Source organism: Mya arenaria, chromosome 5 (assembly GCF_026914265.1).
Source record: "Mya arenaria isolate MELC-2E11 chromosome 5, ASM2691426v1".
NCBI lineage: Eukaryota > Metazoa > Mollusca > Bivalvia > Myida > Myidae > Mya > Mya arenaria.
The window spans coordinates 33,543,349-33,568,155 of NC_069126.1; the positions used below are offsets into that span (position 1 = coordinate 33,543,349).

Consider the following 24,807-nt stretch of genomic DNA (forward strand, 5'->3'; position numbering starts at 1 on the left):
ATGAAATTCATGCCACCTTCGATTTAAACATATTTTATTGCCTTTTTTCTTTCAACATAATCGGTATTTACAACAATAATATAGAATATACAAAAAGCAAATGGGTTGGACACAAGTTCTAACAACATTAGTATCGTCTTCCCCATGAGCACATAAACTTGATAAGTATTTGGCGAGAAATATAAATAAGATAAGAAAAAGGTAAGGAAATGGATAAGTGGAAGAAATGTTAGTAAAAGACAGGAAGAAAGATGAAAAGAAGAAGCATTCTGACTCACTGCTACACAGGTGATATGTGGTAAACTGTTCAATAAAACAACCTGGTTCAGTTATATTTAAAGAAGGGGCTAATCCGTAAACCGTTTAAAGAGCTAAGTGGTTGAAATGCACGTGTTCCACGAAACATGGATATACGTTCCTGAGTATATAGATTACATCTAAAGAAATAATGCTTTGCATCTTCAACTGGGTAACCACACTGGCATCTAGTGCTATTAAGCAAATGGTTATTATAGAGGTCAAAGTTAAGATTACTACAATGGTTCCTTATACAAGCATGCATTACAGAGTATACACGTTCTCCTAACAGAAAGTACTTGGGAACCATGCCACCTTCCACAGGTATAACGCCCTCAAACTCACTCGGGTAGGCCCAGACAATTTCAAGGGCCTTTGTCAATAAGCCATATCAAACACAATTGGACAAATATGTTGTCCCAAAGCAACCATCTGTTCTTTTGTACGGACTAATGTGGTATACACAGTGTTAAGATCAGAAGGGGGAGCTAATATGATTGGGTTAAAAACAATGTCTGATGTTTGAACTAATGTGTCCTCCTGGACATTTGTCTGAATTACAGTCCATGGTGGTGGCTTGAAAGCTTGGTCATCACACATGTGGACCAGGTTGCTCCTGCTCCTGTGGTACATACTTTCCTGCAAGCGAATGATCTTTGTAGACTGGCTTTCTGGTTAGCCTAATTCAGCTACATCAACTATATTTGAAGGGATATAATTTACAGTTGTACCGTTTTTCATATATAAAATAGATTTATTTGCATTTCAAGCATATATTGTAATATTTATACTTATTCGGCTGTCTTATAGTGAACATACGTGTAATCACATGTTTTTGAACCATTTTCACTCATAACATTATTGCAAATTATCAAACCAAATAGTCTAGGACACTCTCAATTCAACTTTCTGATCACATAAATAAACAATCCATCCATCTCTTAAATATTTTAACATTTTATACATGACAAAACACACTTACTATGTTTAAGAAGGAATAAATTTTTAATATTCATTATAATTATACTCACTTTAGTATCAAATGTTGAAAAAAGGCCTTTGTTTACATGTTTTTAAATTTTTCCGCCGAAAACACTTCCACGATGCTGATGTAAATTGTATCCCTTGACATGATCCTACCTGTATAAATGGCTTTTAATTTATAAAATCCTTAAATTAATATGCTTTGATCAAACATAATTATAGATTGCAGTTTTGCAACTTAACAGTCTGTTCTCTCTAGTATATTCTGAACTAAATCCTGACCTGGTCCGAATTTTAAACCACTTCAATTTACCCCACCCACCCAAAAACAGCTTTTGACAATTTATGACTTGGTGATAGATGGAAACAAATTTGTAAAGTATGTATAACTGTTTATAGTTATCTTTTAATCTAAGAAATAGGTAATGGGTGCAATAAATAAAAAGATACAAATTAAAATAGTACCCTCATATGCAAACTTCTGGCAAAATTTTCACTATTTATAATGAAAAAATTGTAAATCTTTAATATTTTTACCAAGTTACATCCTGAAAAGACATAAAGCATCTATATTCTTGCAAATGAGATGGAAAAATATGTAAAACTAAGATAAAAGTTCTATTAACAAGGCAAAAAAGAGCATAGCTGATTTTCAGATTTTGGCGGCCATCTTTGTCGGCCATCTTTGATTTTCTCGGCTCGCCGCCATTTATGCCAATTTATGCCGGCAGTCTGATAAATTTCCCTTTTATTTTGGTATATAACATGAAATGTAGCAAAGGGGGGTCCGGGTCCCTGTTTTCAAAAGTGCTGAAAGTCACCCTACCAATAAGACATAACGTGGAAAATATATAAATCATAACACATGACGCGGACGATATATAACACATGATGCTGACAACATATAACACATGACGCGGACGATGTCTTACACATAACACATGACGCGGAAAACACATAACACATAACGGAGACAATATATAACACATGACGCGGAAAACATATAACACATGACACGGGCAACATATAACATGAGAGTCTTACAACATATAACACATGACGTTGATTACACATAACACATGACGTGGACAATATATAACACATGACGCTGACAACATATAACACATGAGGCTGACCATACATAACACATGACGCTGACAACTTCTACCACATGAGGCTTTCAACATATAGCACATGCGGCTGACAACGTATAACACATGACGTTGATTACATATAACACATGACGTGGACAATATATAACACATGACGCTGACAAAATATAACACATGACGCTTACAACATATAACACATGAGGCTGACAACAAATAACACATAACGCTGACAATGTATAACACATAACGCTGACAACGTATAACACATGACACTGGCAATAATTAACACATGACACTAACAGCTTATACCACATGATGCTGACAACATATAACACATGAGGCTTAGAGAATATAAACATGACGTTTACAAAATGTAACACATGACGCTGACAACATATAATACATGACTCTGACAACATATAACACGTGAGGCTTACAGAATGTAACATATAACGCTGACAACATATTACAAATGAGGCTTACATCATATAACACGTGATGCTGACAAAATATAACACATGACGCTGACAACATATAACACATGGCAATGACAACATATAACACATGGCAATGACAATATATAACACATGGCACTGACAGCATATAACACATGGCAATGACAACATATAACACATGAGGCTTACAACATTTGAGCCGCATCGCGTGTTTTTGGGCCTTCGGACATATATTTGTTATTATAATTATATAAGGTATTTGAATGAAGTGGTATATCAGGAAATAAATCTGCAAATTTCATGATGATATCACTTAAATTCGTAAGATATGCGTTTACAAGTGAGACCATGTATTGCGCATTTTGAATACTAAATTTGACGTCGTTACGAAAGAACATTATTCAAATAACGTGCTAAATGAACTTATCAATATTACAACTACCTTATAATCTAAATACACAAAATATTTAAGGGACAAAAAATAAGATAAAACTAATGAATCGTTTTTGTATTTTTAATACATTTGGCCGTTTTAAACATAGATTATTAATGCAGTCAAAATATATCTGGGTACGAAATCCATGGTTGCTATGAAAACATAAAATAGCCAATGGTCATCAATCGCCGAGAAAATGATGCACCAATTACAAAAGAATATAATACATAAAGCTTACAGCATAAAACACATGACGCAGGCAATATATAACATATGAGGCTTACAGCATATAACACATGACGCGGACAATATATAACATATAACACATCGCGCGGACAATATATAACACAAGACGCTGATAGCATATAAAAAATGCCGCTGACAACATATAATACATGAGGCTTACAGCATATAACACATGACCCTTATAGCATATAACACATAACGCAGACAATATATAACACATGAGGCTTACAGCATATAATACATGAGGCTTACAGCATATAACACATAAAGCGGACAACATATAACACATGAGGTTTACAATATATAACACATGAAGCGGACAACATATAATTCATGAGGTTTACAATATATAACACATGAAGCGGACAACATATAACATATGAGGTTTACAATATATAACACATGAAGCTTACAGCATATAACACATGACGCGGACAATATATCATTCATGAGGTTTACAACATATACACGTGACGCGGACAACATATAACACATGAGGCTAAAACCATATAACATATGACGCGGACAATATATAACACATGAGACTTACAACATATAACACATGACGCAGACAACATATAACACATGAGGTTTACAACAAATAACACATGACGCGGACAAAATATAACACATGACGCTTACAAACTTAAAGACATGACGCGGACAATATACAACACATGAAGCTTACAACATATAACACATGAGGCTTACAACATATAACACATGACGCGGACAACATATAACACATGACGCAGACAACATATACCACATTATGTTTACAACACATAACACATGACGCAGACAACATATACCACATTATGTTTACAACACATAACACATGACGCAGACAACATATACCACATTATGTTTACAACATATAACACATGACGCAGACAACATATACCACATTATGTTTACAACATATAACACATGACGCGGACAAAATATAACACATGACGCTGACAACCTTTAAAACATGACGTGGACAACATTAATCAAATGAAGCTTACAACATATAACACATGACGCGGACAATATATTACACATGACGCTATATATAACACATGAAGCTTACAGCTTATAACACATGACGCGGACAATATATTACACATGACGCTGACAACCTATAACACATGACGCTGACAACCTATTACACATGACGCGGACAACATATAACACATAAGGCTTACACCATATAACACATGACACTGACAACATATCACACATGAATCTGACAGCATAGTATACATGTTGCTGAAAGATTAGTATACATGACGCTGACAACATAATAATATATAAGTGAGGACGTTTTGCCTGTACTTTGTAGAAGTTTTTAATTGTGGATTGGGACGGTTTGACCATAGGACGTTTTAACTTTGGAACGTTTCAGTCTGTAACAAAATGTTTTACAAACTCAGGGGTGTTTTTTTCTTTTGTTTAATGGTACGCTGAGCAGGAATTTGGAATAAGAATTTAAATACCAATTTCCAGTATCGAGATACAGCCAATAACAAATCTTACTCCTAGGATAGAGTGACGGTCCCACGCCTAGTGTGGCCTACCGGAAGTATTTTTTTTTTAAAGTCACAGACCTAACGGACCGTGTAAAGGTGAAGTGAAATGTTTTCCACGGTGTTCCTGAAATAAGCTTGATTTTGAAAGTTTGCCGTGGCCAGAAAAATAATAGAAACCCTAATAATGGTTAGGCATAACGCACGTAAAAAATGTCAGATAACCACCGGAAATGGCTTAAATATTTCAGCTAGACGGCCCACAGAAAATGAAACAGGGTTTTACCAGTGCCAATGGACACGACTGGGTATATCTAGAGTTTTTACCAAGTGAGTAGGGGGTGCTGGTTACATCTAGAGTTTTGGTCAAGTGAGACTTGGGTGCTTGGTACATCTAGAGTTTTGGCAAAGTGGGGCTTGGGTACTTGGTACATCTAGAATTTTGGCCAAGTGAGACTGGGGTGCTGGGGTAATCTAGAGTTTTGGCCAAGTGAGACTGGGGTGCTAGGTGCATCTAAAGTTTTGGCCAAGTCAGACTTGGATGCTGCGTTCAACTAGCTTGGCCAAGTGAGGCTAGGGTGCTTGGTATATCTAGAGTTTTTGGCAAAGTGGGACTGGGGTGCTGTGTACATCTAGAGTTTTGGCTAAGTGAGACTTGGGTGCTGGGTACATCTAGAATATTGGCCAAGTGGGACTGGGGTGCTTGGTTATATCTAGAGTTTTGGCCAAGTGAGGTTGGGGTGCTTGATACATCTAGAGTTTCGGCGAAGTGAGGATGGGGTGCTTTGTACATCTAGAGTTTCGGCCAAGTGGGGATGGGGTGCTTGTACATCTAGAGTTTCGGCCAAGTGAGACTGGGGTGCTTGGTACATCTATAGTTTTGGCCAAGTGAGATATGGGTGGTGGAATCCACTGACCAAGGTTATATTAACTTGTTTTTCAATTGGTTTTATTGATTAACAGTTACCATATCACAGAACGAAAGTATCAGACAAATGATCCACATCTGCCTTATCACAGAGAAATCTGTTTACAATATAACAAAAAAAAAACCAAGATGTAACTGTTCCGACATTTGAATTCTTTCAGAGAATAACAAGAACATCAATGCAATTCATGACCCTTAACAGGTTTAAACTGTTCCTTAAAATACTTTCTTGTGAGCAATTATAGAAGTGAGAAGATTATGAGATTTCTTTAGTTGCAGCCCTCAGTTTTTATTGAGAAATCAAATTGAAGAAATCAATGTCCTCTAGCAAAGACATGGATCATTGTGAACTTGATAAGGGTTCAAGATGGTCAGAGTTCAAATTGTCTATATGTATGCCACTGGTAGTTTCCACATTTGTTGCACAACTGCTAAGGATATTTGCACTGATTTCTTTCAAACATAAGTTTTATGTTTGAACTACTAGTTTTTCCTGTGTACGTCTTCAAGGATGTGTCACTGTAACAGTCGTGATATGTCTTGTAGGAATGCGGGCCTCATCCAGAACTGTGGTTGTAGCCCAACAGCAGTGATTTGTATACTTCTGCGACAGCCTTGCCTATTCCCTGATTGTTGCCAGGAGGTTTACCAGTCTGAAATAATATTTATAACAATATTTGCGAATTATAATATTTTGAAAAGAAATTAATATCCTGCATAATGATATTGCCACCGTTAGTTTTCTATTTAATGAACACATTGTAAGGGAGTCAATATGAAAAAATATATAATTTTAAAGTCATAACATTACACAACTTATCATGAAAATAATACAAAAAATGTAAAACAATCCATGTTTTTTATAAAAAAAGCATACTTGATGTGTCCTGGTCTGACAGTGTTGTAGTAGATCTTCTGAAACAGCTCTGGAAACTAGAAGAATGCTGGACAAAACGGGTTAAGACGCCTTATGTACTTAAAAAAGACTTCCCTGTACACCAGTCACGGTCTTAACTGTAATTAAAATATCTTTTCATCAATGAATATGATAGTACAAACAATTTGACATTTAAAAACTGAGTACCATAAACACTGTGTTGCCAACAATATTGCCTTAGATAATTTAATAAAAAAAATCATAAGCCCCCCCCCCCACACCCAGATTATTTGTAGAATCATGGTAAGAGATCTTTGGGTATTTTGCTTGTGATCATAGTCCATTTTATTTTCACTCATTGATTTGTGTAAAAAATGTTTTTTCTTGATCAATCAGTGAAATAAATTATGATCTTACACCAAAATTCAACACAAGTTCTCTTAATATCTGCACAATATGTCATATACTTTTCATAATGTTCAGTAGTACATTTAAGAATGTTTAAATATAACTTTTCAAAGGGGAAGCGTACCTTTGACTTCATACATCTGGCCAACAGATGACTTTTGAGCGTCATTTTAATGTTCGTGCGACATATTTCATTCCATCCTCATCTGTGGTCACAGAGAAGTCCTTTTGTGAAAATCCAGCAAGGTTTTCTTGTCCTCTTCTCCCAAAATTCAACATAAGGTCCAGGAACACCTTAAGAAAAGTGTCAAAACAATCATTCTTGTAATCAATCAATCAATCAATCAATCAATCAATCAATTAATCAATCAATCAATCAAACAATCAATCAATGCACACTTACACAAAAGCTATGACAGGGTGCTGTCTTCTAAAATGTTTCGAAAGTAACTGCAATTAGAAATTATTATTTTTTTAGCTGTTTACAGTTTTTGACTGGAAATGATGATGGTTCACATTAATACACAGCTTATTATTAAATGAAAAAAAAAATACTGTTGAATTGGAAATATATTGATAACCCCAAGATGGACCATCAGCAAAACACAATGTGCAGTGCGTGTCCTATGACCTGCTGATTGGGAGCCCCAAGGATCTCTGTAACGGAATTAACCAGAGCCTGGATTGTTCACACAGCCGGTCCAAACAAAAGATTCTCAATTTGAATGCTATGCACTGAACACTAGAGAGCATGGTAAAATTCCAGTGTCAAACACATCATCTTTCAACTTTGAAGGTATATAAAATATGTCTAATCTACAACCAATGTTATTTCTGCAAAATGTTATACCATTTTTGTTGGGTATTTATATCTATAAACATCAGTCATACCATATGTTTTAATAACATGATTAAGGAATATTACACACCACTGAGAGTCATATGACATTATAAGATCCGGCAAGTCACGCCCTGAAGGTGTAAATGGGCCGACGGAGGTCAATTCGCATTTGGAAACTGACTTGCCGGCCCTTATAATGTCAAATTTCTCAATTGACCCGAAGTGGTGTGTTACTTTTCTTATATTTTACTATACATTTTATACTACCATTCAATATTTTTAAAACGCGTTTGATGTGTTTTATTAAACAAAGCTGTCGTCTGGCTATATTTATAAATGTGACAAACACAGAACCGCACTGATCAGTTTTATAACGCCAGCGGTCCATAATTAATTTTTGGACAGGTTCGGACCGGCGAAAATATAGGCCCCCAACGTCATAAAACTATGTTTTTCGTTAAAAAGTGATAAACTGGCCGGTTGACTTTATATATAAAAGAATGGACATCTTTATGTTATATGTTATGTAAAGTATTTCGATACGAAGCGACTCGAAATGTAAATGTTGTTTACTACCAGAAGTTTGTCAGCGTTGGATTCGTTTGTTAATAAATCAATCAGAGCTCCAAATGAGGTGTTTTGTATTCGAATTTATTTAGAATTTAATAAAACTTCGATAAAATGCCCTATCTCTGTTGCAATCATGATACTCGTTGATCGGTAAACTACGACAGTGTTTAATTATTCACAACACGTCAGATAACTTTTCTCGCCTTGAGCTCTGTCTTTGACTATAGATCAAAGAACAACTATGTATAGTTTGTCCTTCAGTCAGATAGAGTTGTCTTCTATCTTGTAAGACGAACGAAATTGGTTCATGTTTGCAATGTTGAAACAAAAATAAAAACTTGACAATAATAAAACGAAAGTTTCTGAGATTATTTATCGAAGTTTTATAAGTTATGTATACACATAATCACGGTACCAGGCTATGGTTAATGTATAGGTAAATTGAATACTCTGGCAAATTGATTACAGAAGTCTAATACTAAAAAAAACAAAGAACTTCGGACGTTTGATTGGATGCTTTCATTAGTCAATACGGAAACAGCCAAGAAGTTGAATATCCAGGAAATATTACTTTTCGGTAGCCTAATTTCCGAGGGTTTTCTATAGAGAAATTAAGAGTTGTAAGGAAGAAAAATGTGACACTTACAGGTTAAATGTACGTCAATATTGCCGAACAAACATTTTGCTTTTCATTACATTATATTAGGTTGAATGGATCGAATCATTTAATATAGGTGCTGCGTTTGTCATCCCTAAGGAAACTCAAAACTTTTTTCAGATTTGCAATATTGACTTGCAACTTCCTTGTTTGCTGAATATCGTGAGAAAGTAAACAGTTTCTTTAAAAGTGGGCAGATAATTTTGCTGTTTCCATTACAAATCGAAAAGGAGAGTATTGCAGCCAACTGACCGGTTCTTTGTGTGTTTCTTACTTGGAGCGTAGTTCAGGCCATTTGCTGATGAAGATAGCAAATAAAGATAAACAATTTTTATGCATTTTCGACACGTAGGTTACGTTCTATTGTTTACTACTATGATTGCAATTTCTACTTTCAGGTCACATCAAGGTCCTGTACATGGGTTTGGTAGGAAACATTGTACACTTCATCTACATTTCGTGTCTCATCGGTCCCTGGATGGTGCTGCCATTTGAGCTCGTGCAAGGTTAGCTACGTTGACATAACAATTATTGACAACTTAGATATACGTTTTTTATTGACATGGTTGAACGCATATGGTTTCTGAAAAAGATATATCGAATATGTGTGCAGTTATGCTAACGCCAAACATTTAAATGTTGCAACTATATTTTCATTAATTAGTATTGTGTTCCTGCCGTTTTATTTTTGGAATCTGTTGAAATGATATTCTCTGAGTCGCGCTACATATTTGGTTCAAGAAACTTAAGACAAACAACAGCGAATGTTTTAATAAGAATAACGAAAACATTTATGACACTTTTACTGGAAATATTTGCCGTATCCTCAGTAAGAACTGAATTTCTCCACTGAGGAAAACATAGGAAAACAACAAAGCTGTATACGTTTGTGATTTATGCTTATCAGTATAACTAGAATAATCAGTTCCATGATAGGAAATTGAAATTTGCAAGATTCTGAGTTCTATGTAAGAACTTTGTTTAAGGCTATAGAGTTCAGTTTTATATCACAGATTACTTCTAAAAAGTTTCCTATTAACCCGAAATGTCGATTAATTTACTTAAGAGGTTCTGTTTCGACAGTCGAAACCAATGAAAAGTCAGGCTCATTAAATCTAAATAAAATGAATCTGAAATGGAAGCATATGGTTTTTAAAACATATATCGAACAATTTTGCAGCTATACTATTGCCAAACATTCAAATGTTGCAATTATATTTTTATTAATGAACGAATCCCTGTTCTCTAGTAGTTTTATCGGCGGTCTCGATGAGTTCGAGGCAAAGAGTTTTTACTATACAGGGAAAACTCCAGAAGCAAAAACAATTTCTAGTACGTGTATATTAAGTGTATATTAAGCAATAACCACGTGATCACAATTAAAAAAAAACAACGCGAGTTCACGAACAATAAGGGCTTAAACAGGACATGGCTTGTTCATTTAGTTTTAATAATATTTTCAAGACTTAATATCGAAAAAAATACTAAACAAAAATAGATATTTGATTATTTGATACAAGTACATTTATCCGAAATTTAATATGTTATTTATATGTCTACAATAGACACATACAAAATACATGAATAACCTAATACCAACACAACAATACCACACTGCATAATAAACAAGGTACCACAGATACACGTTCTATGTTATACTTAGTGTATCATAAAGGTTATACAAAACGTTTTACTCTGCAGGTTTGACACATGCCGCAGTGTGGGCAACGACTTGCTTCTACGTGATGCAGGCCATTCCATTGACGTTACGTTCCTCGACCCAAGGAATCCTACAGGGCCTTCACCACGGGCTTGGGAGGGGATGCGGAGCAGTCTTTGGCGGTATGCTCGTATACGGCTATGGTATTTATTCTTTTTTCATCGCTTTATCGCAAACAGTTTGACCCCCCCCCAACCCCCCGAATGAGCTCTGACATATTTTTCATTGATCTTACCTTTGCGGTTTACGAAACATTCACTAATGACGATATGTTAATACCAGATGGCTTTCATCTGTTTACTTTCCAACCAAAAAACTTGAAGAAAGAGATATATCATACATTGACATCAGCTGTTTTCACCTTTGATCGCTCTAAAGATGTAAACGTATCACGAATTATTACCAAAATGTAATAGACATATAATTCAAATGCAAATATATCAGTTCCCCCCGTGCTTCAAAGAAAAGATCATCATTCCAATTAAACGCCAAATTTACTTCTATTCCCACATATTTTGTCACATGGTTATCAAAATGTTAAAGTTGATCAGACTCTGGACAAAAATGAAATCACTCGTTCTATAGCTCATACACAGTTCAAACTCTTCAACTAACACTTTGTTTGCATTATATGTTTCAACATGGGGAAATATCAGTTCTGGTGAACCCAAATTGAATTGACAAGCTGGAACTTCATTTTTCCTGATTATTTCTAAACTTTAATTTTATTGCATTTCTTTCATAATTTACAACATTTAAATTCAATCTCCTCAATGTCAAGATGTGAACGCGAATAATTCTACAAAAAATTGCGAAACAGATTACCATTTCGTCAGTGGCCTTTGGCATTTATGCTTAGGCATGACAGTATTGATATTCACTCTATTTAGCTGAACAATTTGATAAGAAACTTAATACAGATCTTTTCCTTGGCAGCATTTTCCAAGTAAAAATCCATACAACACGGATAAAAACATAGCTAAACAAACCACACCTAAACAAACTACACCAAAACAAACTACACCAAAACAAACTACACCAAAACAAACCACACCAAAACAAACCACACCAAAACAAACCACACCAAAACAAACTACACCAAAAAAACCACACCAAAACAAACTACACCAAAACAAACTACACCGAAACAAACTACACCAAAACTAACAACACCGCAACAAACCACACCAAAACAAACACCAAAACAAACTACACCAAAACAAACCACACCAAAACAAACCACACCAAAACAAACTACACCAAAACAAACTACACCAAAACAAACTACACCAAAACAAACCACACCAAAACAAACCACACCAAAACAAACTACACCAAAAAAACCCACACCAAAACAAACCACACCAAAACAAACTACACCAAAACAAACTACACCAAAACAAACTACACCGAAACAAACCACACCAAAACAAACCACACCGAAACAAACCACACCAAAACAAACTACACCGAAACAAACTACACCAAAACAAACTACACCGAAACAAACCACACCAAAACAAACCACACCAAAACAAACCACACCAAATCAATCTACACCGAAACAAACTACACCAAAACAAACTACACCAAAACAAACTACACCGAAACAAACCACACCAAAACAAACCACACTAAAACAAACTACACCTAAACAAACTACACCAAAACAAACCACACCAAAACAAACCACAACAAAACAAACTACACCAAAACAAACTACACCAAAACAAACCACACCAAAGCAAACCACACCAAAACAAACTACACCAAAACAAACCACACCAAAACAAACTACACCAAAACAAACTACACCAAAACAAACCACACCAAAGCAAACCACACCAAAAAAAACTACACCAAAACAAACCTCACCAAAACAAACCACACCAAAACAAACTACACCGAAACAAACCACACCAAAACAAACCACACCGAAACAAACCACACCAAAACAATCTACACCGAAACAAACTACACCAAAACAAACTACACCGAAACAAACCACACCAAAACAAACCACACCAAAACAAACCACACCAAAACAAACCACACCGTAACAAACTACACCAAAACAAACTACACCAAAACAAACCACACAAAAACAAACCACACCAAAACAAACTACACCAAAACAAACCACACCAAAACAAACCACACTAAAACAAACTACACCAAAACAAACTACACCAAAACAAACCACACCAAAACAAACCACACCAAAACAAACTACACAAAAACAAACTACACCGAAACAAACTACACCAAAACAAACTACACCAAAACAAACTACACCAAAACAAACCACACCAAAACAAACCACACCAAAACAAACTACACCAAAACAAACCACACCAAAACAAACTACACCAAAACAAACCACACCAAAACAAACCACACCAAAACAAACCACACCAAAACAAACCACACCAAAACAAACTACACCGAAACAAACTACACCAAAACAAACTACACCAAAACAAACTACACCAAAACAAACCACACCAAAACAAACTACACCAAAACAAACTACACCGAAACAAACCACACCAAAACAAACTACACCAAAACAAACTACACCAAAACAAACCACACCAAAACAAACTACACCAAAACAAACTACACCGAAACAAACCACACCAAAACAAACCACACCAAAACAAACTACACCAAAACAAACCACACCAAAACAAACCACACTAAAACAAACTACACCAAAACAAACTACACCAAAACAAACCACACCAAAACAAACCATACCGAAACAAACTACACCAAAACAAACTAAACCGAAACAAACTACACCGAAACAAACTACACCAAAACAAACTACACCGAAATAAACCACACAAAAACAAACCACACCGAAAAAACTACACCAAAACCAACCGCACAAAAACAAACCACACCAAAACAAACAACACCGAAACAAACTACACCAAAACAAACTACACCAAAACAAACTACACCAAAACAAACTACACCAAAACAAACTACACCGAAACAAACCACACCAAAACAAACTACACCAAAACAAACTACACCAAAACCAACCACACCAAAACAAACCACACCAAAACAAACAACACCGAAACAAACTACACCAAAACAAACTACACCGAAACAAACTACACCGAAACAAACTACACCAAAACAAACTACACCAAAACAAACCACACCAAAACAAACCACACCAAAACAAACTACACAAAAATAAACTACACCAAAACAAACTACACCAAAACAAACCACACCAAAACAAACTACACCAAAACAAAGCACACCAAAACAAACTACACCAAAACAAAACACACCGAAACAAACTACACCAAAACAAACTACACCGAAACAAACCACACCAAAACAAACCACACCAAAACAAACTACACAAAAATAAACTACACCAAAACAAACTACACCAAAACAAACCACACCAAAACAAACCACACCAAAACAAACTACACCAAAACAAACCACACCAAAACAAACTACACCAAAACAAACCACACCAAAACAAACCACACCAAAACAAACTACACCAAAACAAACTACACCAAAAAAAAAACACACCAAAACAAACTACACCAAAACAAACTTAAAAATGTTTTCATGACTAAAATATCACTAGTAACGCCAGTGTTAAATAGTTAAATATGGTTGTTATTTTAAAGGGAAAAAATGATACGTTTACTAAGAATATATCAGTTTGGATGAATTCATAAAAAACATAAGTGCGCGTGTCTATAAAATCATACTTTGGAAAGTTAAAGGAAATTGTGTTTAGCGCTACCTAGTATGTATTTAGTTAAACGTAAAATTCCCCTGACAGTTCCTTTTTTTCTACGAATTACGATGACTTTATAACTTGTCATAGGGAGGTCGTTGATTTATCATGACATTATCGTTTTTATTTAAACCTAGTGATACGGGCGCGTCAATCAGTTTTACAAAACACGGTCGTAATGTCAAAAACTCCGAAGAGGCGGTAAATTCGAAAGCCACAACAGCGGCATCGAATAGTCAGTTTCACCACTTAGAAGGGTTTCGTTTGTCAACGCGCCGTTCATGCAATCGTAATTTCAAGCCACAATTTAAGTTATACTAATGCAAACTGTGCGTGTATTGATGCTTTGCGATTTGCCCTTATTTTCGACGTTAGTTTCACGTGATACGTAAAATTATACGCCATATCCACGGTGGAGAACCCACGTGACTTATTTGGTAAAGTGCACGGCAACAAATGTTAACAAGTCTCGATTCAGGTAAGGTTTTTAAAGATAACTTTCTTAATATTTGGAGATTTTTCGTAAAATAAAGACCATAAACCCCGCATTTAAGAGTTCTATCAACGGTAATAAAGAACTTTCTCTAATATTCTAAAGTTTTCCTGAAAATCTTGACCAACTGATTTCTCAGAGTTGAAATCTAAGGCAAAGTACACGGATTTTGACAAATCTATCGCTTTACATCATGTTAGCCGTAAATAATTCATACACAAATGTTATTTTAAGCAATTTTCATGTATTTTAAAGTTTTCAGCGTGTATTGTTGAACTTCTTGTAGTTATTTCAAAGGCGAAAATGAACTAAAACCAAATTGATAACGTACACGGACATTTTAGGTTTGATAAAGTACACGGTCGTTTACAACATTCAGTGTATATACTCATTATTTCACTGACTAGTGCTAAAACGAGTTGTTATAGATTTATTTATAATTTCTATTCTTCAAATTCATTATTGATCATTGCTCCATGTTTGAAAAGACGCATTGTAATGGAGTGGCAATGGAAGAATGAACGCGTTTTAACAGTTAGACCGACGGAGTCGCCTAAATGATGGGCTCATTTTCATGAATCATGGAAACAAGTGTTATCACACTAAAAATCAGTCCCGTATTTTAACAATATATTCGCAATTGACATATAAAGGGCTTGAAGTTTTTGTAAAGGGTGTTCCACTTCTTTTTCGTATCGTATATGTAAAACGTGTTTGTATTCATTATACACGGTAAACAGTAACACAGAACTGCTTAATAACTCTTCATTTTGTCAATTTTGAGAAAGAGAAGTGTTCTTGTACTTTCAATGTCTTCGATTGCTAGCTGATTTGATAGACTTATGATTTTGTGACATTTGTTTCATTTCAGAATATGCAGACTCCGACTTTATGCAAAGAATGCGGAATGGCATTTCAAAATAAAAACAACAACACCTAGTAGACCACGATAGAAGGCATTCTGGTCAATTGCCATCGTTTACACAGACACAGGTTAGTATTTAGCTTTATTATTTCGCAGAGAAATAAGAATATACTAAAGTTATTCTTTTATTATGACTCCCCTCGTGTAGAGGTTAAGATTTGCCGTCGTCTGACTGTGTTTTCAACGGTTTTTAGGAGTTGCGTTTTTCAAATAATAATGTGGTCCGTGTTTCAGTGGACAGGGTCGTATAGTTTTATGATGCTGATTACACGATCAAACACTCATTGCGTGGCAGTAATATAGTGTTTTTTATAAATTATATTCAATTACTGACATTGCCAGCATTTCTCCCTAACTTGTGACAGTGCATGTCTTTTTTATAGGTGCAGCAATCACGGCGAGACAAAGTTGCACGTTTGCAAATATTGTGGCAAAACTGCTCTTGCAAGACTTGAAGATACACGAAAGACGCGAAAGCGGCCAATTGAAGCTAACCTGAGATGTGTGTGGGTTCAAATTGGGTGACTCGACCAATCTCAGTGACCAGATATCTACTAGACATAGGGGAATGACACGTCACAAATGTCTACAGTGTCGCTCAGCATTCAAGTTCAAATCTGGACTTAGCAGGCACGTTAAGGCGAAACACACCTAATCAGGACACATTGAAAGATCACAATGGTCTAGTTAAAAGTGCATTCAAGTATGTTGCCGAGTTAGAATAACGTTTTGATGAGTTTAACATTTTATTAAGATAAAGAGCAAAACGTACTGTTACCAAATGTTGCTCTTTCAAATTGTTCGTTTGTCTTACAGTACTGAAAAAATGCTGTGTAAAATAAGTATGAAAACGGATTAAGCATAAAACATTTTCACAAGGTTTAGAGATGCGTTGTTGTCATTTTCCCATTGATGTCCTATAAACTCTTAACTGCATGTATCTTATATAATTCAGCAAGCTTTGAAACACAATTATTTTGTATTCACATTTCATCCTTTAGTCTAGAACATTCTAATGTTCCATGCAGCTCTTATCTAGATGTTCAAGTCTTAGTCCTAGCCTATAAGTTGGTAATATCAGCTCCCATTCCTCCTTGCTGTTTCCCATCTAACTCCAAGCCTCCATCTTTACAATGAGTTCCTGTCTGTATTGTTCGAACGACCGCAGTTTTACTGATGTGGATCAGATAATATGTGTTGAGACTGAACCAAATAAAAAAATCAGCGTTACCTGAAAGGTATGAACAATATGCTTTAAATGTGGAAATATATATAAACTAATTGTGATGTGCCTATTCTATTGTTTTATATCACATCAAAATAGGAAATTCATGAAATTTATAATCACCACAAACGGGCTGCTAACTACAGAGATGTTTTATTCGCCGTCAGTCCAGATTATAATTTATGAGTAAAACTATCAGATTTTTGAAGTAATGTATGTATGATTCTGTATTGATCTGCATATTTAAAAGTAATCGAACTTATAATTGCAGACTTTCTCTTAAATTATCCCATAGACTATCTTTCAACTCCTCATTAAGTATGATTGCTAAATATTTAGTTATTTAGGTGTGCGTTATAATGCAAAATTTATCGATACAACTTAAATAAAAACTAAACACTATACATTCTGACTTCACGAATAGAAAATGCTTATATAACTATTAGTTTGTAAATCGCACTCTACTTTCAAACATAAACTAAAATGACCGTGTACTTTATCATCCTAAAATGTCCGTGTACGTTATCAATTTGGTTTTAGTTCATTTTTACCTTTGAAATAACTAGAAGAAGTTCAACAATACACGCTGAATACTATAAAATACATAAAATTTGCTTAATATAAGATTTGTGTATGAATTATTTACGGCTAACATGAAGTAAAGCGATAGCTTTGTCAAAAGCCGTGTACTTTGCCTTAGATTTCAACTCTGAGAAATCAGTTGGTCAAGATTTTTAGGAAAACTTTAGGATATTAGAGAAAGTTCTTTATTACCCTGGATAAAGCTCTTAAATGCGGGGTTTATGGTCTTTATTTCACAAAAATTCTCCAAATATTAAGAAAGTTATCTTTAAAAACCTTACCTGAATCGAGACTTGTTGACATTTGTTGCCGTGCACTTTACCAAATAAGTCACGTGGGTTCTCCACCGTGATATCGCTGAAGCAGGCAGTCTGTTTATTCGATGTGTAAAGTCGATTGACAGGCTATTGATTTTGCACTTGATTCCAAAATCACCAGCATGCCCCAATTTCTCCAAACTTCTTATTTTAATACTTTAGATAGGAATTATCGTTACGATTGTCACGATTAAACCATTTTTCATTGATAAAAAATCGCTGAAAATATGTATTTTGGCTTTCTGAAATACGCAACTTAAGGCTGTTAAGCTTAAGAAGTTTCGAGAAATTGGTGAACGACGGAGTTGACGCCACGGTCTTCACTGCTTTAAACAATGAAACGATAACTTCATATGACGTACATTAAACAGTAATAAAATTATGTGAAGTAATATCTTCGTTGCTTCAATATTGTCGAAAAGTTCTGCGAGGATTTTGAGCTGCATAAAACTGACGCCGTCCAGAGACTGGTATCCTTGCCGCCGTGTCAAGACTGTCTACACGAGTAACGGGGTGTATTTCAAACATCGCTTAGGACGTAGGGATGTCGCGATACGTCACATTAAGTCGGACTTATCTCTCCATTTCGGAAAAGGCGTACGATAAAAAAAAACTGTTTTCAAGTCTCCCCGTTTACTGTTCTTGCAAAAATCTCGTAACCAACTGATACATTATATTGGACATTCTCTGAATTTTGAGCCGGTTTTCGTATGTTATCGTCTGTTCACACCATCCATAAAACATTGCCGAATCATGGGCGACAAAATAAGAGGCGGTGGGGTAACGTACAACTTACTGCGACTAAGTATGCCGAGAAATTGCAAATTAATAATTACAATTATCAAGAGTATTTACCGCAAATGCACTTCGATACACGCGCTTTCTACGAGTAGTATCATATGGAATTCCCAAATACAAGGATCTGCATAGTTGTAAGATATTCATTGTATACATAGAGTGACTGATGCTTAATAGAATTGATACAATTCGCTTTTTGTCTAAAATATATCGCTTTTTCTTGGGATATATTCTGAAAATGGGGGAAATTCAGAGGCTAATTTGTGGAACAATAAGTGTCCGTCGCGTGTACCGGATATGACAAAGAAGTGTCACAGGGCCCCTGCTATTACGTTAGTGAATAATAGTTTACTACAATTCTTAAACGTTCATTTTGATATTCGAATATTCGATCGAAAGAATTACCGAATATTCGAATATCAATTTTGCCATCCGTTTTCATCCCTACTAAATACACATAGGTTTGAATAATGCTTACCATCTTTTGTGCAAATGCTGAACAAACGTGCAAAACTCGCATTCAATCGTTACGAATGTAACAATGTATAGTGCTATATCGTAGCGACCCTTTACTCGTATAAAAGCACGCTTTCTCGTATAAAACCGTTGTAAATGTTCCTGAAAGTCGTAGAGAGATTGAATCAGTGTCCTTCTTATATCGAAAAAACATGTGAAAAATCGCGTCTTAATTATCCGACACAGTAACAAACATTTGAACCAAACGTTTGAATGAATTCGCGACCACTCTTGGCTATTTTGCAAATGTCCTGACAGTTGACAGGTGTCTTATTTTACGAATCACGCCACTTACTCGTTTATTTTCGCCCTTTATCGTATGTTCTAGAAAAGCCACTGTCAAGTCATTGCGAAAAAAAACACAACAATGCGGTTTAACATACGGCGGTATATAAAACATTTGGCGGCATAGTGTTAGGAGTTCTCGCGGTTTCACTTTGACCTTTCTTTGTCGGTTTATGTACGACTGTGCGAGAGTTGTTCGACTACAGTACACGTTTAGGAAGGATTATTATATACTTCCGTCTAAAGTAGTGGCATCGTTTCTAGGCATTGATTTCCAAATGCAGATTGAACCGTGATAACTTATATTAAACCGCATACTTTTTAAATGAGTCTTTCTTTGGTATTTTTAAAGATTGTATTAGCATATCATACAGCATAACATAATCGTACATAACTCAACAAAACTCGTTTATTCTTTTTCATATTGTACAAAAACCTTAAATTTCCACTAGCTGGTTTCGGTAGTATTATCGTTTGCATACATGTCGAAGACTGTCGTAAAAGTCTCGTATATATGGCCCTAAACAGTTGAAAGATGCCGTTACGTAGAACATTCATACATACGTTTTAAACAAACTTTGCGCCGACAATAATAATTATTGTCACCCAGGGTGATTTTTGTGAGGTTTATATTGCCGTTCATTTCGTGTGAAATGTCGTGACAGTATGATTGGGGTATAACAAATCGAGCATTTTTTTTCTATCCAAACTCTAAATGTTTTGCATGTTAATGTTTACCAATTTTTATTATGTCTGCCCAATGAAGTTCTTCGACTTGCAGGCAGTGAAATAACTTTCCGCGCCTATGGAATCACGTTTATATTCGTCCTGATTGCTTTCATCGGGGTCGGCGTGTATCTCCGTCGTCAAGGCGTCTCCATGGAGAGTCACATTCCTCACAAGACTCTCGAGGACCAGGCGATGACCTTTAACCCGCATGGCGTGCCTTCCGGTATGGCACGTGACCTCTCCAGCAACAAACTTAAACAGCTAGATGGTAAATTGGAAGGAGCTTTTTTATATCATTCGTTTGAAAAATATGAAAATACTTCTTTAGCAATTGTAAAGATGCACTTACAGCGATGAAACTGCTATTGGTTTGACGAACTGCCCTAATTAAACTATTAACATACGATTGGAATATTTTGTGTTCTTCCGAAGATCTCGATTTATAAATATATGTTGGTGCAGTGAAATATTTTATTCTATTATAACCAATGTTATCATAAATTGAGTTGGTCTTATTTGAAAATGGTTTTAATTTCAGCAGAGCCAGTAAAAAGCTATGGGTCAACCCTTGGATCCGATTTGAAAAGCGATGAAGGTAAGCTGTTATATACCTTATTAATGGAATAGAAAATGCACCTTTCATTGAATAAAGTATTAACATCACTGTCGTTGCCAGACACATTAAAGTAGGATTTTGCCATATATACAGATATTTATGATTAGCTATATGATATATACGTTATTTGAAAGAGTTATTATGTCTCATATGCGTTATTTATAATTCCCAGGCACTCAGCCTGCAGAACAGCCGGTGGAGGACTTTAATCCTCGTGCTGATTATGGCTACGAGTATAACGCCAAGGTGGAAAAGGTGAAGGCAATCGATCCTCGCAATGCCGATACACGCACCGAGGACTCCATCAACCATAAAAGAGGACGGACGGAGAAACAAGTAGATGACACCGACGGATTTGGTCGTCAAAACAAGAAACGTGATGATCGCCAACCGCTGACGTCAGAACGTGACGTCACAGATAACCAACCCGAAGTGAAATCCGAGATTGAGCCACATCACGCGAGAACGCATGAAGCTCCACGACGTCACAGTCTTGAACACTCGGAACCGCGAACGGAGCGTCGGGAGCGACGGAGGCGCCAAAGTGGCGATATAGAAGGTCTGCGAGAACGAGAGGATTACTCGGGTCAAAGGTACCGACAGTTTTGGGTGTATGCTTTACCGAAAACAACTTATAATGATGAGCTATTGGTATATGCCAATTATAGATCGCTAAACATAAGGATACCGGGTACACGTATTATTTGAGATAGGGTCAATTATCTATTGGTACTTCCCGTAAACATAAGACATATAATTACAAGTGTAAAAAGTTTTAAGACCGTGCAATTTATGTTTCGCTTCTTGCAAAATACACTGCGATTTTCGGTAAGAAAATCATACTTTATAAGCCATTTATAAAGTGGTTTATATTTGCGAGACATACTATTATTATAATTTTCATCATTGTATGTTTGCCTTGGAGGTTGGAGATATCGCAACTTAAATTAGTTTAATTAGTTTAGTGTAACCGCACATTGTAAAATACAACATAACCTCTGTCATAAAATAGCCTTGTTTTGGATGCGCAGCAGCGAAAACTTTTCAGAGAAGTTTTACAAATTTATTTTATCAACCGCGAACCACCCCTCCACCCTCCATACTTTTTATATAGTTCACTTACCATACATTTTATTTAGGGGCGATTGCCGTCCAACTTTGTGATCGTTTTAAACTTTACAAACCTTTTTCTAATTTGAAACTTAAAAAATAAATCCATCTGGCATAATCTATATCTGCCAGACACTTTCAACCATGAACCGTTTATAACATGTAATGTATTTTCATATTTTTACAGATGACATGTAGCGACATAGTAATGTTAATTTCCGCTTTACTTTGTTTATATTGACAATTTAAACATAGCATTTATGAATTGGACGCTTTACTACATGATCGTTCGAGATTCCGTTAACATTGCCACTTTTTGAAATATTTTCTTTTCAAGGACATAGATCTTAAATCCAGGGATTGACATTATGCAGTCGTAGTCAAATGCACTGCCACTTGAACAAAACTTTAAAGATGCATTATTGCTCCCAAATAAGATTTACCACAATTAATACAATTGTTTAGATATATCAGAAAACATGAATAAATGTCGAAAACAATGATTCTTATGAAGGATTCCGAGTTTAATTTGAAAGAAAGGCGCAGAAAACACGGTATTTTTACCTTATGAGACGATAGTAGATCACTGTAAATATTTTAACATTGACCAATCATTTAATATTTTTGGGTTTTGTGCTATCAAATACTCGGTTACAATCTTGTTATCAGTAATCAATATTTTCCATAAATGCATTTTTTAGTAAGAAGTTAAAGATTTATCACTCAAAATTTATGTTTGTTATTATACATTTGTATTTATTGAGTTTGAATAAGAGTGTCACTTTAAGTAAAGCAGGTCCAAAATGAGGTCTGATGCTTTGCTTGCAGAGAATCGCGTCGCTATGGAGACGAGCATCGTGACACCGGGCACCACGAGTCCCGTGGCCACCATGGTGGGAAGCGTCACAGCAGACAGAGGCAATCCATGGAGTCTCAACCATTTGAAGATGTGCGTATTTATTTAGCGACTCTACTTTTGTAAATTGCGAAAGGAATATATCCGAAGTATATTTTCTGAACGAATGTGTCTACAAGAAACATGATAAAATGTTTTTATCTCATTATAAAAAGTAAAACATATCTAAGAACACACACGGTCGTATTCAATTCTGCTGAGGTAATATCTACGCGATACCAAATGGTGCCATTGGATACATAGTGTATTATTAAAGTATTCCATTTTACGTTTAAACGTGTCTTTTAAATGATTTAACAAGTGAGTCATATATTTAAAAAGTTTTTAGTCCTTTTTTTGATTTGGGAGGTTTTATTCGAATAGCGCCACGTGAAATCCTAAAATGCAAACATCCACCCAATTGAAATATTACCTATCTACCTCACGAACAAAATAATACTGTAACAGAACTATAACCCCGTTTTTTCTATACTATATAGTTACATTGTTACATGATATTAAAATTGTGTTTCAAACACGTTTTTTTCCTTCTAGTTTGACCCTAATCCAAGGGAGAAGATTGTGTTCGAACAACTGCCGGACATCACGTCACGTCCACAACGTCGACGTTATTCACGCGACGAGGAGTATGAAAATCGCCAAAATGACCCGTATGGACAATATTAACGATAGAGAAATTAGGAATATTGTAATTAAATGAGTATTACACATGCTTCGTAGAACTGTACTAAACGCATAGTATGTTCTGTCGGATTACGCACTATGAATGTTCCATACAATCCTGATCGCCACTTTACCCATTAAAATGTTTTAGCATAGTCCAGGGGCCGTATTCAATAAGCAACTTAGATTTAACTTAAATTTAAGATTAGAAACTAAGTGCTTTGATTGGTCTGTATATTAAGCTGACCAATGGACTGAACGGAATCACTGGCATGTCTAAGGATAGGGATAAGATAAATATTAAATACTGGCCCGGCAAACCTGCCGCGAGGGTGATTTTGTCCCCGTTGTTTATAAATTTGATTCACGACAATAGTAGTTTACACAACTTGATTTCCTGTCAAACAACATGGCACCAGGGGCTCTATTCAATAAGCAACTTGGATTGAACTTACAATCAAGATTAGAAACTTAAGTGTTTTGATTGGCCTGTATATTTAGCTGACCAATAAGCTGAATGGAATCACTGAGGAATGACTAATTATAAGGATAAGATCAATACTGAATACTGGCCCGGCAAACTTGCCGCGAGGTTGGTTTTGGCCCTGATGATTCACGACAATGATAGTTAACACAACTTGATTTACCTCTCAAACAACATGTTTTTATAAACATGGCGCGAACGTCAAAATAAACAAAACATGAAAAAAGTCGGATCAACAAATACTGTTGTTTCTGCTTGGGAATGGTCAATGGAACTGGTATTTATAATATAACTAAAGTTAGTTCCTAATTTAAGTCCATG

At 35.5% G+C, this 24,807-nt stretch overlaps 1 protein-coding gene across 1 annotated transcript; it reads left to right on the top strand.

Annotated features, from left to right (window-relative positions):
• Positions 1-5,816: 5,816 nt before the first annotated feature.
• LOC128235633 (uncharacterized) lies at positions 5,817-24,113 on the top strand. The gene is made up of 8 exons (XM_052950437.1): positions 5,817-5,907; positions 9,722-9,829; positions 11,025-11,186; positions 20,750-20,965; positions 21,239-21,292; positions 21,486-21,906; positions 23,252-23,372; positions 23,874-24,113. The coding sequence occupies exons 1-8, from the start codon at positions 5,817-5,819 to the stop codon at positions 24,003-24,005; spliced, it is 1,305 nt and encodes a 434-aa protein (XP_052806397.1). The 3' UTR covers positions 24,006-24,113.
• The last annotated feature ends 694 nt before the right edge of the window (positions 24,114-24,807 follow it).

Coding starts and splice junctions, on each gene's coding strand:
- LOC128235633 (XM_052950437.1), top strand. CDS start 5,817: ATGGGGTGCTTTGTACATCTAGAGTTTCGGCCAAGTGGGGATGGGGTG. Junction 9,830..11,024: donor GCCATTTGAGCTCGTGCAAG/GTTAGCTACGTT, acceptor TTTACTCTGCAG/GTTTGACACATGCCGCAGTG. Junction 21,907..23,251: donor GAGGATTACTCGGGTCAAAG/GTACCGACAGTT, acceptor CTTTGCTTGCAG/AGAATCGCGTCGCTATGGAG.